Source organism: Phacochoerus africanus, chromosome 1 (assembly GCF_016906955.1).
Source record: "Phacochoerus africanus isolate WHEZ1 chromosome 1, ROS_Pafr_v1, whole genome shotgun sequence".
Classification (NCBI taxonomy): Eukaryota; Metazoa; Chordata; class Mammalia; order Artiodactyla; family Suidae; genus Phacochoerus; species Phacochoerus africanus.
In genome coordinates this window covers 119,767,332-119,783,619 of record NC_062544.1, presented here as the reverse complement: position 1 = coordinate 119,783,619, position 16,288 = coordinate 119,767,332, and the positions used below count along the sequence as shown (strand labels likewise).

At 37.9% G+C, this 16,288-nt stretch overlaps 1 protein-coding gene across 3 annotated transcripts in view; it reads left to right on the top strand.

Annotated features, from left to right (window-relative positions):
• Positions 1–16,288, top strand: part of DENND6A (DENN domain containing 6A) — a 60,588-nt gene that overhangs the window by 7,044 nt on the left and 37,256 nt on the right. For 2 of the 3 annotated variants that reach the window (XM_047777545.1, XM_047777536.1), the window contains exons 2-4: positions 8,178–8,216; positions 8,317–8,359; positions 13,631–13,743. In XM_047777545.1, the coding sequence (XP_047633501.1) occupies positions 8,178–8,216; positions 8,317–8,359; positions 13,631–13,743 (195 nt within the window). Of the gene's footprint in view, positions 1–7,257; positions 7,325–8,177; positions 8,217–8,316; positions 8,360–13,628; positions 13,744–16,288 lie in introns of those variants that run through there. The other variant, XM_047777554.1, reaches the window with a different exon arrangement.

The window sequence follows — 16,288 nt, the reverse complement described above, 5'->3', positions numbered from 1 at the left end:
AGTTATGTGAAAGGTGTTTTCTTTGTTTCTTTCTCTCTTTTGGGTGCCCCACAGCCTCAGTGTTTGATCCTCAGCATATTCACTGTTTTAATTGAGATGGGCGTTCTCTCTCTCTCTATATATATATATTTATATATATATATATTTTTTTATATATATATATATATATAAAATTGCATGTTGCTATACTGTCTCATTGAGCCATCTATTCAGCAGATATTTATTGGGCAGCTACCATACCCAGACAGTGGCATGTTCTTCACTGAGTTTACAATCTCTCATGGAAGGTGGGCCATTAAACAGTGAATGTTACCATAGGAAGGTTTGCAGGGTATAATAATGGCCTTTAAATTTCCTTATGAAATAGTAACACTTCATAGTAGCTTGATGTAGTTTTGTGATTAGAGATTTAAAACTTTAGTGACCTCTTGAGCTTCTTAGGTGCCCAGGTTCTGCAAAGGCTTCTTGGGTGTTACTACTCTCAGATACGGTTATGAAATTATATTATCTGAAGATAGTCTGGGACATTCTCCTGTCCAGTTAGTCCTTTCTCAAGTACATTATGTTTTTGTATTTACTACGATGAATGATGTGGAACATGGAAAACTTCTTTTTGAAATGCTCTACTGCCCATTCCCACGTTCAAGCTGATCAAATTTTCTATTAGCACAATTTAGCTTAGATTGTGAGGTAAGCAGGAGTCTTAAACTTGAGGATACTGTGATTTCAGGCCACCCCTCCACCCAGTTTTTAAGTAAACATTTTCATTGAAGCGTTAACATGCATATAGAAAAGTGCACAAGTCTTAAGTCTATATTTTAGTGAATTTTCATAAAGTGAATATATCATGTCACTGCCATAGAGATCAAGAAGCAAAATGACTGCGCCCAGATTTCTCTTAGATCCTCCTTTAGCCATATCCCATTTCCCCCTTTCCCTTTCAGCTCCTGGCAACCACTTATCTACTTTGTTTCTGTGGATTCTCCTTTTCTGTGTATTTCATATGAATGGATTCATACAACGTGTTTTATGTCTGGCTTTTTTCACTTAGTATATTTTCAAGGTTCATTCATGTTGTAGTATGTATTCTTCATTCCTTTATGTGCTTGATTTTATATCACTATATGGATACATCACATTTTTTTGCATTTTTAAATTATAGGTGATTTATAGTGTTGTGCTTGGATATATCACATTTATTTATCCATTCATCATTTGATGAAAACTTGGATTGTTTCCACTTTTTGCCTATAATGAATAATGCTGCTATGAACATCCATGTACAGGTTTTTATGTGAACAAATATTTTCACTTCTGCATATATACTGAGGAGTGAAATTGCTGGGTCATATGTAACTCTGTTTCATTTTTTGAGAAGCTACTAAATGGTTTTCCAATGTGACTGCATTTTCACATTTTCATTAGTAATGTATGAGAGTTCTAATTTCTCCATGTCCTTGCCAGTACTTTGCCCTTTTGAATAAAGCCATCCTGGTGTTATGAGGTAGTATCTTACTGTAATTTTATTTGCATTTCCCTAATGACTAATGACATTGAGTGCCTTTTCATGTGTTTATTGGCGTAAATCTTTTTTGGAAAAATGTCTAATCAGATCCTGTGCTATTTAAAAATTGGGTTGTTTTAATGTTTATTGTTGAATTATAAGAGTTCTTTGTACATCCTGCACTCTAGACCTTTATCAGATAGATTTTCAAATATCTTCTCTCATTCTATGGTTTCTCTTCACTTTCTTGAAAGTATTCTTTGGAGTAGAGAAGCTTTAAATTTTGATGAAATCCACTTTATTTATTGTTGCTGTGTTTTTGAAACCATTACTTAGTCCACAGTCATAAAGATTTGTTCCTATGTGTTCTTCGAAGAGTTTTATAGTTTTAACTCTTACACTTAGGTTTTTGATCCACATTGGGTTACTTTTTGTATATGATATGAAGTTGAGGTGTTTACTTTTGTCTTTTTAGGGCTGTACCACCGTCATATGGAGGTTCCCTGGCTAGGAGTCCATTCAGACCTGTTGCTGCCGGCCTACGCCAGAGCCACAGCAACACCAGATCCAAGCCACATCTGTGACCTACACCATAGCTCACAGCAACATCGGATCCTTAACCCACTGAGCGAGGCCAGGTATCGAACCCATAACCTCATGGTTCCTAGTTGGATTGTTTCCGCTGCACCACAGTAGGAACTCTGAGGTGTTTACGTTTTAAAACACCTTATTTTGAGATAACTTTAGACTTTATGTAGAGTTACAAAAGTAATTCATTTAACTTCCTTTAATGTTAACAGTTTATATAAACATGGTACAGTTATAAAAACTAAGACTATAACGTTGGTATGATAATGTGTACTAAACAACAGAATTCTCATTTCACTAGTTTTTCTACTAATATCCTTTGTTTCAGGATTCCATTCAAGTTGCTATGTTATATGCAAGTGTCAAATTACCATAGCCCTGGAGTTCCTGTTGTGGCTCAGTGGTTAATGAATCCAACTGGGAACCATGAGGTTGCTGGTTTGATCCCTGCCCTTGCTCAGTGGGTTAAGGATCCGGCATTGCCGTGAGCTGTGGTGTAGGTTGCAGACGAGGCTCAGATCCCGCGTTGCTGTGGCTCTGGCGTAGGCTGGTGGCTATAGCTCCGATGAGACCCCTAGCCTGGGAACCTCCATATGCCGAGGGAGCAGCCCAAGAAAAGGCAAAAAAAAAAAAATTTACCATAGCCCTCTTCAATCTGTGGAAGTTCCTTAGTCTTTTCTTATATTTCATGACCTAAACACTTTGGAAGAATATTGGTCAGATAATTTGTAATATGTCTCCCAATTTGGGTTTTTCTGGTGTATTCTTACGGTTAGTCTGAGGTTCTGCATTATTGGGAAGAATTCCTCAGGTGTGATTTGCCCTTCCTGGTGCATCCTAACAAGAAGTGCATGGAGTTAAAATGCCTTATTGGTGGTAATTTTAACCTTGATCATTTGAAGACAATGTCTGCCAGGTTTATCCACTGTAAATTTACAAAATTTACTATTTTTGTAATATTTTTTGTAATATTTTTGTAAAATTTTTGTAAATATTTATTTTGTTGGAGGTGCTTTGAGACTGTGCATATCTTGTTTCTCAGACTTTGCTTGCTGATTTCAGCATCCAAAAGTAGATCATTCCTACAGTAATTATTATTACTCTGGTGTTCTACTAGTGATTTTCTGTTTTCTTACTCCTTCTACATTCGTTAGCTGGAATTCTCTTTTTTTTTTGGCTATGTCCACGGCATGTGAAAGTTCCTGGGCCAGGGATCAAACCTGCGTCATGGCAGTGATCCAAGCTGCTGTAGTGACAGCGCTGGGTCCCTAATCTCTTGTGCCACCAGAGAACTCCTTGGAATTCATAAATAAAGAAAAGTTATCCCTTCTCTTCCATCCATCCATCCATCTCTCTCTCTCTCTCTCACTGTGGACTCAAGGATACTCATTTCATCATTTGGGTTATAATCCAGTACTATTATTTATTTTGGTGATCAGATTGTTCCACTTTAACGCATTTGTACCTTTTTAGATTGATTCCTATGTGCTTTAAACATGCTCTTATCTTTTTTTTTTTTTTTTAAGACTTCCTTCCTTTCTGACAATCCAAGATCCTCTAGGCTCAACTTGTATTTTTCCTGTTCCAGCCCTGTAATTGGCCACCTCTACAAGAAGCCCTGATTCTTTTTATTGAAGAATGCTATTCAGCAATCAATACCTGGGTGTTAGGTGTACTTAATTCTAATAGAGTGTCATTGCTTTATTTTTTATACTAAAAAACCTCTTAAAAGAGATACTGTATTTAATATATTCTAAAATATTTTCAGCCAATTAAAAAATTACATGAGACATTACCAGCTGAAAAATGTAGTCTTGTTTTTTTTTCATGTAAGCAGTTTCCATTTTCAGTTTTCAATGCACATTATTGTCTTAGTCGTAGAAGACATAATTCTCATTGAGTTTAGAATCCATCCTCTCTTTAAGGTTATGATGATGTTTGTATGTGAATTAATGTTTATATAGAAAATCAAAGCACATGTTTCTGGGAAAATATGGCCTTTGTCAGGCTTGGGACACTAGGCAGGGTTGTGCAGTAGAGATAGACGCAGAATCACATGACAACAGGTAGATGCCCATTTACACACAACTCAGGTGCATGGCAGGCATGAATTGCTCCCATGTCCAAGTGATACTAACAGCAAATTAGCTGATATTCATAATCTTCCTCCTCCTGGGACCATGATTATTTTCTCTTTTTTTGGTCTTTTTGCTATTTCCTTGGGCCGCTCCCGCGGCATATGGAGGTTCCCAGGCTAGGGGTCCAATCGGAGCTGTAGCCACCGGCCTACGCCAGAGCCACAGCAACGCGGGATCTGAGCCGCATCTGCAACCTACACCACAGCTCACGGCAACACCAGATCGTTAACCCACTGAGCAAGGGCAGGGACCAACCCGCAACCTCATGGTTCCTAGTCGGATTCGTTAACCACTGCGCCAACGGGAACTCCCATGATTATTTTCATACTGAGATGAGGACATTAGGGCATGTAAAGGCAAATGGCAGAGAGTTGTACCTTTGAATAGACCCATTTAAAATATTTTGTAATACTGTTTTCCAGTGTATATATTAATATTTATCTGAGGAACATTTTTTTCCTATCTTATGATGTGAAATACTTATGCTATGTCATCATTTTTAGGCCTTAGTAATTATATGTAATAAAACTTACTTTTCTCTTGGGTTATTACCCTCATTTGTTATAACATGGGAGATCTTAACATAGGTTACAAAAGACCAGAGTAACATTAGTTGATGCTCTCTGTCCCTTTTTGATGCCTCCCAGGAATGCCAGTGGCCAGGGGCACATAGATGTCTGGACTTGTGCTGTGGAAACTTTAAGCAAGAGGCATCTCCAGGTACTGGAGCCAGTTCATGGTTGATAATTCCCATGTAATTCCCAGGTATCAGGAGCTAACTGACTAAAACTAAACTAACAATGATTGCCCAACCTTACTTTTAAAACAAAACTAAGTATGTAATAGATAATAACTTTAGTAAGGTAGCAATTTGTGCAATTTTAGATACTTGGCAATTGTTACTTTTCTTTCTTTCTTTCTTTATTTTTTTCCTCTTTTTTGGCTCCCCGGCAGCTGAGGCAATGCCAGATCCCTTTAACACACTGTACTTGGCTGGCGATTGAACCTGCGTCCTGGTGTGCTGCAGAGATGCTGCCGATCCTGTTGTACCACAATGGGAACTTCTCTTTCAGTAGCTGTATTTCAGTAGCTATACCATATAAATGTGCATTGTTTCTTTCTGAATGTCATTTCTGTTCCAAAAAAAAACCACTGAGCAGTTCTAACAGAGTACATTAGAGTGAAATTATACATACTGTTTGACACTCCGGTACAATCAGATTTTTAAAAGGCAGACCTGATTTGTTACATAGTTTTTATATCCTTCTAACTTTTTAGAATATATATAGCATATATAAGCCCCTTAAAGACACACACACACACATACACACGTTATATTTAAAGTACTCATACATATGGGGGAAACATTTCAACATTTTTTTCTATATAATCATGCTAATATTTTAAACCTTAGGAAACCACAATCCAAAGAAACTTCGTGGTTGATGTCTTGATGAAACTTTGTATATTTGCTTTTGAGTCGATATTTTAATTCGAGGAAATAAAAATCTGAAACACCTTCACATAAAACTGATTAGCGTCCAAGATTAAGCTTTTACAGCCACTAAATTTCCCAATATGTTTTAGACTGGCAAACTCCAGAGTAACATAGATACAAAGATTTTCATAAGATATATAGGTTAAAAGGTTGCCATTTCAGCTTTAAAGGTGACAAGGTGAAATAATCTCCAGGTGAAGCAAGGGAGATCTATGTACCCTTAAAGAAAATTACATAATACTCAATACTAAGTTTTGAGTATAACTAATCTGAGAGTATATCTACTGATTGAAGATTTTTTATTTTTTATTTTTGTCTGCTCCCTCGACATATGGGGGTTCCCAGGCTAGGGGTCTAATCGGAGCTGTAGCTGCTGGCCTACACCACAGTCACAGCAATGCTGGATCCGAGCCACATCTGCGACCTACACCACAGCTCATGGCAACACTTAACCCACTGAGCAAGGGCAGGGATCGAACCCGCAACCTCATGGTTCCTAGTCGGATTCGTTAACCACTGCGCCACGACGGGAGCTCCCTGGAAGATACTTTTTAAAAAAAACATGTGGGAGTTCGCATCGTGGCGCAGTGGTTAACGAATCCGACTAGGAACCATGAGGTTGCGGGTTCGATCCCTGGGCTGGCTCAGTGGGTTAACGATCCGGTGTTGCCGTGAGCTGTGGTGTAGGTTGCAGGCGCGGCTCGGATCCCCTGTTGCTGTGACTCTGGCATAGGCTGGCAGCTACAGCTCCGATTAGACCCCTAGCCTGGGAACCTCCCATGTGCCGCAGGAGCGGCTCAAGAAGTGGCAAAAAGACAAAAAACAAACAAACAAAACAAAAAAAACCATGTTATTTCTGTTGCCAAGTAATGGATTTGTTAATGGCGACTTAGATGATTTAATACATGAATATTTTCATAATTTCTCAGTCTTAATTTCTCACATAGTAAATAGCAATAGATACAACCCACATAAACAAGATCTCTTTGGGTACTGCTTTCCTTTTTTCATCAGTGTCGTGTCTGCTGGATCCTTCTTATCACCGTTTAAAGACACTCGGGTCCTAAATCACCCTTAATCATATTTCTTCTTCCAGATACTGCTTCTCACCTTCCCTTCAAAACCAAACATTCTCTTCTCTTGGCTTCTTGGTAAAAACAAATTGTCATTGTCTTCCTTCCTCAGTGGTCCTTCATCCTCAGACCACTTTGACAACTCATCAGCCTCTGTCCTGAGCCACTCAGGGCTCAATCCTAGAACTTCTTGTCTCATTCTGTTTTTCCTCTATCAATCACTTCACCCATAGTATGAAAGCTAATCCATAATTATTTCATGATTGTGTTTTGTCTTATGCGGGCATGACTTTCTTCTCTCTTTTCCCTGTTGCTATAAATATTGAGTTAAAACAATTGCTGAAATTTAATACAGTTTATGATGTGATGTTACTATATCTTATTTCAGGAAATGTAGGCTTTTCGGGCTTTTGGGCAGCTCTGGGGAATGGAAGAACTCATGGATTCTTCCAGAAGTGGGAAGTCATGGATCCCCATATTAGCACCCAGTATTAATGCACTTATCTTTTCCAGATTCAAATTCAACTACACTTTGTGTTGTTTTTTCACCTTTTTCTTATCAGCCACTAGTTAACCTGCTGCTCTGAATACCATCTCTTCTTCACATTCCTGATAGAATCTAAACTGGCCCACATAGGCATTGGTATTCTCTGGGCAGAATTTTCACACCGAGCCACAACTAGGCAGTTGGTTGATTGGTCTGTAGAGTGGGTGCCCTTGGGTCTGGTGTTTGCTAGAGCTCATTGTGACAGGAGCTGTTCTGGCCTAGTCTTGCTTCCTTTGTGGGGGCCGTGGGGGAGGAATTTCCCTCAGAATGTGGCTGTGGTTACTGCAGGTGCTAAACCAACCTGTATAGAAAAATATTATGATTATTTAAAGGGATTGGAGGGAATTAGGATATGCTTTATGATGGGAAGATGGCCTTTGATATTTCTTAAACTGCAAATAATCACTTTTTCCTTTCCCTTTTTCTTTTACTAAGTAGTTAGCGATTTGTATTCTTCAAATCAATTGAAAATTATTTCTTGAAGTAGCTACCAGCTGATAGATCAAGTTCTCTTTAGATTTTACACCTCCAAAGAAAAGGCTTAATAAATTTTGTTATTAGCAATTTAATTGGTAAATTAATTTTGATTGGTGAACTCAAGATTTCACTAATTTTTTGAGATAACTTTAACTTAAAAAAAATGCATTTGCCTAATGTAAAACCTTCTCAATTTTCCCAGCTTCTTCCATGTTCATTGTTAAAATTGTGAACTGTTTCTTAAAACAATTTGATCACAGCCAACTATGAGCCAGTTATTTTAGAATACCTACTATTGTTTGTAGTATATACTCAAAATATTTATCTAACAAAGTTTAACTTTTTCTTCCAGGTTATTTATCCTCAACATTCCAAACTTACTGACAAAGAAGTAAGTAGAAATATTGTTCTATATAGTTCATTGTTGTGTTTCTGTTTGTTTTTATTGGTGTATATGTGCCAGCATATACAGTTTTTGTTTTCTTTTTCAGAAAACCAATATTTGCTATTTGTCTTTTCCAGATTCAAATTCAGGTAATTATTTTTACCGTGGTGTTTCTCTTGAATTTTGTACTGAGAATACTGATTATATTCTTAATATATGAAAAATTAATTGAAATAGCATAGTGGATTGCAAACTGAATTTCAGATCAGTGGTTTTGATTCCTAGTTTTATGATGCCTAGTCACATCTTATTTTAGTTGGTTCAACTTTTAAAATAATTGTTATCTTGGAGTTCCCATTGTGGCTCAGTGGGTTAAGAACCCGACTAGTATCTCTGAGGATGCAGGTTTGATTCCTGGCCTGGCTCAGTGGGTGAAGGATCCAGCGTTGCTGTGAGCTGTGGTTGTAGGTCGCAGATGCAAGCTCAGATCCTGCGTTGCCGTGGCTATGGTGTAGGCCGGCAGCTGTAGCTCCAGTTAGACCCCTAGCTGGGAACTTCCATATGCTGCAGGAGTGACCCTAAAAATAAAAATAAACTAAAATAAAATAACTGTTATCTTGTAATGAGGTTAAAACATCATGGAGTAATAAACTGTTGAAGTAGTGAATAGACTGAAAATCAGCAACATTGGTGTGTTTGAGGATTTATAGCAAATAGTTTTCTTTTAGTTCAGGATGTGGGAGTTTTCCAAGAACTCTGTAAAAGCAGGGATTGAAAAGAATATCAGGGTAAATATGGTTATAAAGCATGGCCATCAATTATTTGCAATAGTTTATATGAGTTAGTGTTATGTAAAGCATTTGGAATAGTGCTTGGCTATAGAAAATACCTTATAAGTGTTTGCTGTCATTATTAAACTTGGTTTTGCTGGTTTCTTTCAGACTTTCCCTTTGTGTGGTCCTAATTGTGGACATCTTCCAGGTTTCCTTTTGCAAAGTTTGACCTTCCAATAGTTTCTCAGGCTTTTAGTGACCAGAACATTTAACTTTTTAGACCACAGAGTTAGAATATAATGAAGCAAAGGCACTGCAGTTCCCTTTCCTTTTGTGGTTACTTCTAATATCCTGTTAATTTTGATAATCTGAATTGGGAGACTTGACATTTTAGTTTTTTAAAGAATTTTCCCTACAAATGCTTCTAGAGTTTTTTTCCTGTACATTGCAACCAGCTTTCATGAAATATATTTGTTTGTTTGTTTTTAAAAAGATTTTTTTTTGGTTAAAAAAGGTGGCTTTGACAGAGTTCTCTGGTAGTGCAGTGGGTTAAGGATCTGGCGTGGTCACCGCAGCAGCTCAGGTTGCTGCCATGGCACAGGTCTAGCCTCTGGCCCAAGAACTTCCACATGCTGCAGGCATGGCCAAAAAAAAAAAAAATATATATATATATATATTTATATGTTGTGTGTATATATATATGCACACATATGAAATATAATATAAAGACATATAAGATATATATATATATATAAAGATGGCTTTGAGAGATCCCAGAAGGGCTTTTGTTTTTACCTGAATTATTAGAATCTTTCTTGTATGTTTTGCCTTTAATGAGATGATGATGGAGAGGTCTTAATAGGATCTCCATTTCAGATAACAGTTTCCTTATAAAGGGTACACATGTAGTTCTGAGTGTAGTGAGTGTTGGATTGGACTTCTGTTGTATGGATTACAGGATGAACTGACTGTATGTGATTAGAGTCCCGGTGGATCCTTAACCCACTGAGCAAGGCCAGGGATCGGACCTGCATCCTCATGGATGCTAGTCAGATTCATTAACTGCTGAGCCACAACGGAAACTCCTGAATGACTTTTTAGGAGCCTAAGTTTAAAATGTGTTTTCTCGGAGTTCCCGTCGTGGCGCAGTGGTTAACGAATCCGACTAGGAACCATGAGGTTGCACGTTCGGTCCCTGCCCTGGCTCAGTGGGTTAACGATCCGGCATTGCCGTGAGCTGTGGTGTAGGTTGCAGACGCGGCTCGGATCCCGCGTTGCTGTGGCTCTGGCGTAGGCCAGTGGCTACAGCTCCGATTCAACCCCTAGCCTGGGAACCTCCATATGCCGCGGGAGCGGCCCAAGAAATAGCAACAACAACAAAAAAGACAAAAAAAAATGTGTTTTCTCTCTGATAAATATTTGTCAGATTTTTTTTTCTCATTATTTACCTTGAATATCATCTGGATATTCACATTCCTTAGTCTTAAACTGTGACAGGTACTGAAGGACTATAGTCACTATGTTCTAAACACGACCAGAGAGAAAACTCAGCAATAGTAGAGGGAGCTTCAAGTAAAGATTAATCCTTTTTCTGAATGGAATAGATGTACTGACAACATTTGTCTCAACAGCGGCACATCTTTCCTTCCTTCCTTCCTTCCCTCCCTTTTTCTTTCTCCCTCCCTCTTCTTGCTCTATTTTTTTCCATCTATATATAAATCTGTTGAACTAAAACAAGGCTAGGAGTATTTTCTATTATCTCAGTTCTCACATGTTTTCCTTATTTTGAACCATCTGCTATAACAAGTAAGGAAACTGAATCGATTCGCCCTCCCTTTGTTTCTTCCCTCCTCCACAAAAGAAATACTAGTTTCTATAATTGTATTTATGTATATACTGAGTTGCTTTTTAAAAAACTTAAACATATTATCAAGTTTTTACTTCTCTTCTGGAGAACTTCATGTGCTAAAGAAATATAAGTACTTCTGGGTGTAATAATAAGTAATAAAATCCCAAGCACTTTTATTTAATCCTATTAGTTCTAAATACAGTAACTGGGGAGAATTTGAGTGACAGGCTACTTCATGTGTCTTTTTAGAATAATTACAGTTTTTTGTAGTTATTGCCTGACGATTTAGGTAATGTTTTAAGAAGTTTGCTAAAGTGATTAAAGTTTATAAAACTTTAATGATTAAAATAGTAAGTCTGTTACTTGGGCACTTGGGCTCTTCCTGAGTCTGCTGTTTTATATCTTTATTTATTTACTTTTTTTTTTTTTTTTTTGTCTTTTGAGGGCCGCACCGTGGCATATGGAGGTTCCCAGGCTAGGAGTCTAATTGGAGCTATTGCCTCTGGCCTATGCCAGAGCCACAGCAGCGCCAGATCCGAGCCTTGTCTGTGACCTACACCACAGGTCATGGCAGTGCTGGATCCTTAACCCACTGAGCGAAGCCAGGGATTGAACCCAAAACTTCATGGTTCCTAGTCGGATTAGTTTCCACTGTGCCACAATGGGAACTCCTATTTATTTACTTTTGATTTTTTTTTTTTTCTTTTTAGGGCCACACCTGTGGCATATGGAAATTACCAGACTAGGGGTTGAATTAGAGATGCAGCTGCCGGCCTATACCACAGCCACAGCAATTGGGGATCCAAGCCAAGCTACATTTGTGACCTACTCTGCAGCTTGTGGCAATGCCCCATCCTTAACCCACTGAGTATGGCCAAGGATTGAATCCACATCCTCATGCGTACTAGTTGGGTTCTTAACCTTGCTGAGCTACAAGAGGAGCTCCTATCATGTCTCTTTTTTCAGTTTTGTTTTTGTTTTTGTTTTTGGCCTCACTTGCGGCATATGGAGCTTACCAGGCTAGGGCCAAATCAGAGCTACAGCTGCTGGCCTATGCCACAGCCACAGCAACGCAGGATCTGAGCCTCGTCCAAGACCTACACCACAGCTCACAGCAACACTAGATCCTTAACCCACCGAGCAAGGCCAGAGTTTGAACCTGCAGCCTCATGGTTACTAGTCAGATTCATTTCTGCTACACCACAATGGGAACTCCCTATTATGTCTCTTTTTAAAGAAATTCTTGAAGTTCCCTGGTGGCTCAGCAGGTTGAGGATCTGACATTGTCACTGCAGTGGCTAAGGTTGCTGCTGTAGCTTGGGTGGGAATCCCTGGCCCAGGAACTTTCATATGCCATGTGTGTGGCCAAAAAACAAACACACAAAAAAGAAATTCTCATTGTGAAAGAGAAAATACATACAAAGTCAAGAAATAGAACTTTGCCAACCTTAAAAACCTCCTTTTGTCCTGTCCCAGACACTATTTCCCTCCTCCTCTTCAAAGGTGACCTTTATCCTGAGTCTTTAAAAAATTTTGTTTCTTTTTCTTTTTTAGAAAAATGTAATACAATATTTAAAGGTTACACTCTATTTACAGTTTTTACAAAATATTGCCTATATTCCTTATGTTGTGCAATACAGCCTTGTAGCCTATTGTACACGCAATAGTTTGTACCTCTCACTCTCAGCTTTATGTTGTTCCTTCTCCCCACTGGTAACCAACCATTAATTTGTTCTCTATATCTGTGAGTTTGGTCTTTTTTTTTGTTAGTTTTGCTTAGTTTTAAAAGTTTTTTTAGCTTCCGCATGTAAGTGATATCAGATGTATTTGTCTTTCTCTGACTTATTTCACTTAGCATAATGCCCTCCAGGTCCATCTGTGTTGTTGCAGATGCTAATTTTTGTTTAATGGCTGAGTAGTATTCCATTGTGTGTGGTACCACATCATGTTTATTCATTCATCTGCTGATAGACACTTAGGTTGCTTTCACACTTTGGCAATTGTAAATAATGCTGCTATGAACATTGGGGTGCACATGTCTTTTCGTATCACTCCTGATTCTTATAGTAGTAAGTTTTCTTGCTTTTCTTTATAGCTTTATCACCCAACCATGTATTCCTAAACACCGTTGCCTGCTTAAAAAAAAAAAATATATATATATATATAAAAAATATGGATTTGAAGAATTTGTGCGTTCTTTTATATTTGGCTTCTTTTGCTCATTATTATGTTTGTGAATCAACATGCAGACAGTTTTCAAAAAGTTTTAATTTCATGGAGAAAATGATTAGGAAAAATAGTAGAGGAACATGGGGGTTAAGTAGCATGTTTTACTAATGGCTTTGCCTCTAACCAAATTGTTTTGAGCTAGTCACTTGAACTGTCAGGATGTCTTTTTTTCTTCTTTAAAACATGATGGGAGTTCCCGTCATGGCTCAGTGGAAACGAATCTGACTAGCATCCATGAGGATGCAGGTTCGATCCCTGGCCTCCCTCATTGGGTTAAGGATCCGGCCTTGCAGTGAGCTGTGGCGTAGGTTGAAGACGCGGCTCGGATCCCACATTGCTGTGACTCTGGCATAGGCCGGCAACTGCAGCTCTCATTCCACCCCTAGCCTTGGAACTTCCATATGCTGCTGGTGTAGCCCTAAAAGGACCAAAAAAAAAAAAAAAACAAAGACAGAATGGGTTTCAAACATTGATAGGACCCCTTCAGCTCTAAGTAAGATTTAATGAAACTGGATAAATAAACGTTACACTGTGCTGTCCTCAATTTCTTTTATTTTTGTTTTCATTAGGTTGTCTTGGAGATACCCAGTTTTGTTTTAGATTTCGACAGTCTTCTGGGAGGAGGGTGTCACTGCATTGTCTCCTGGATCAATTTGACAAAGATTTACCAGTTTATTTAAAGGTTGGAAAAGTAGTAATAGAAGAATGTCCATGTGAAAGAAAGCTTTAGAACTCAGTTTCTCAGTTACTTCTTATAGCTTCAGTAATATTGTGCTTTTGTTTTGTTACTGTATTATACTGCCACATTTACTAAGTGAATCTAATTCATAAGGATTTAACATGTGAGTGAGAGAGCCTTTATAAAGCTACTGTTCTTAAAATATTATAACACCATCCTGAATTATAGAAATGAGAATATTGGGGTCATTTTCTTTCACTTGGTAATAACTATTCATTTAGGTGTGGAGGTGGGTGGCAGTATACCAGTAAATATCCCTCTTGAGTTGAAGATTCCCGGTGGCAGTCCCAACCTACTTTATGATAGGATTATAGTTGTCTCTTTTTTATTTTTATTTTGTTTTGTTTTTGTCTTTTCTAGGGCCGCACCCGTGGCATATGAGGTTCCCAGGCTAGGGGTCTAATCAGAGCTATAGCTGCTGGCCTACGCCAGAGTCACAGCAATGTGGGATCCAAGCTGCATCTGCGACCTACACCACAGCTCACGACAATGCCGGATCCTTAACCCACTGAGCGAGGCCAGGGATTGAGCCTGCAACCTCATGGTTCCTAGTTGGATTCGTTAACCACTGAGCCACAAGGGAACTCCTCGTTTTTATTTTTAAATGAACTTTGATTTATGGTTACTGATAATTAAAAACAATTTTAGTAATTCAGATGATTCCAGATTGTAGGTTTCTGTGTGGTACTTCACACTTACATCTTTAACTGCATGAAGAACATTTCCATCAGGATGTCATATTAGCACAGCCAACAAGAACTTGACATCTTTTGCCAAAAATAAGCATTTACAAGCTTACCTTCCTGGTTCGACTAATGACAGGAATCCTCTCCCAGTTAGCAAAGATAATTACCTTTGAAGTGTCTCTTATAGCCAGTTCGTTCTTTCTATGACCTTTTACTATCACTGTTCACATATTTTTTCAACTGCTGATAATAATAGCTCTTTATTAGAGCTTTTTATGTTCTTGGCATTGTACCAATAAACATCTTATCAATCCTCTCTATAGTGTTCTGAGAGAGTTCCTTTTGCAAGTGAGGATAGGAAATTTGCCCAAATATCTCCTGTTTTTCAGTGTGATAGATATATGGTGTCCCCAACTAAAATGTATATGTATATTAAATAAATAAATAAAATCTGAAATAATTGCCTGTTACTTACTGAATAAAGAGGTAATGATAGTACTATTTCCTTGCTCTCACTTTTTGGACCTTCTAAAATAAAATCTTTTCCTTTCTAATTTCCAGCTTAATGTTTTTTCTATACATGTGCCATATTTTAGCTAAACTGAACTATGTGCTTTTTCCTGAAGTAGCTTGTATTTTTTCTGTCTGCGTGATTTTGCCCTGTTGGCTCTTGAAACCTGAAATGTCTTTGTCTTTTTAAAATCATATTCATCCTTCAAAGTTTGGGTCAAAAACAGCTGCCCCTAGGAGTTCTCATTGTGGCTCAGTGGTAATGAACCCGACTAGTATCCATGAGGACACAGGTTGATCCCTGGCCTCATTCAGTGGGTCAAGGATCTGGTATTGCCATGAGCTGTGGTATAGGTTGCAGACTCAGCTCAGATCTTGTGTTGCTGTGACTGTGGTGTAGGCTGGCAACTACAGCTCCAATTTGGCCCCTACCCTGGGGACTTCCATATGCTGCAGGTGTAGCCCTAAAAAGACAAAACCCAAAAAACAGCTGCCCCCATGAAATCTTTATTGATCACCACAGATGGAGGTAGTCTCTTCCCCCTTGGCCCCTGTAATTTTTTGTGCTTTTTTTTCATGGTAGCTGCCCTCTTATCATATAATAGTCGTTTTTGTACTTTTCTTATTCCTTGGGTTGTGATCTCCTTAGGAACTATGTTATGCATCTTTTTATCTCCCTAACACAATTCTTATTCAGAGTAGGTGATCAATAAATATTTGGTTAAAAAATAACAATCAAGTAAGGAACTGGGCCAGGATTTATTCCATTAGGATATAAAAACTTTGTAAGTTTTTTGGAATGTAATTATCTTTCAAATTGTTTGTTGATAAACATTCCAGTGTTTCATTATTATTGGGTAAAAGTATAACTGTATACGATTCAGATTGGCATTTAACTCCTTTTATTTTCTCTTTTGAAATTTTACATTAAGATACCTCATAAGACTGAACCCTAAATCAAAATTGTAGGCAGAATTAAAAAACACCTAAATAAATATGGCATTGGGGAAAACAGAATTCTATTATCTCCTAACTTCTATTAAGTAGCACAGTTAAGAATAAAGAACACAAATAGAATTAAGTTATAGGGGGTAAAATCTGACCTTAGTTCTTTAGTTATAATTATTTTTCTTTGGGCAAGTTAGCATGTTTTTATCTAGCAGTTACTGTCATGATTGTTATTTGTATTGGTGGAAAAGCATAACCAGCTCTTGTGTTTACTTCTTATCTCAAATTTTGGGCTTATAAGGGAAACTAATGTTAATAATAAAGGATAGCTATATATATATGTT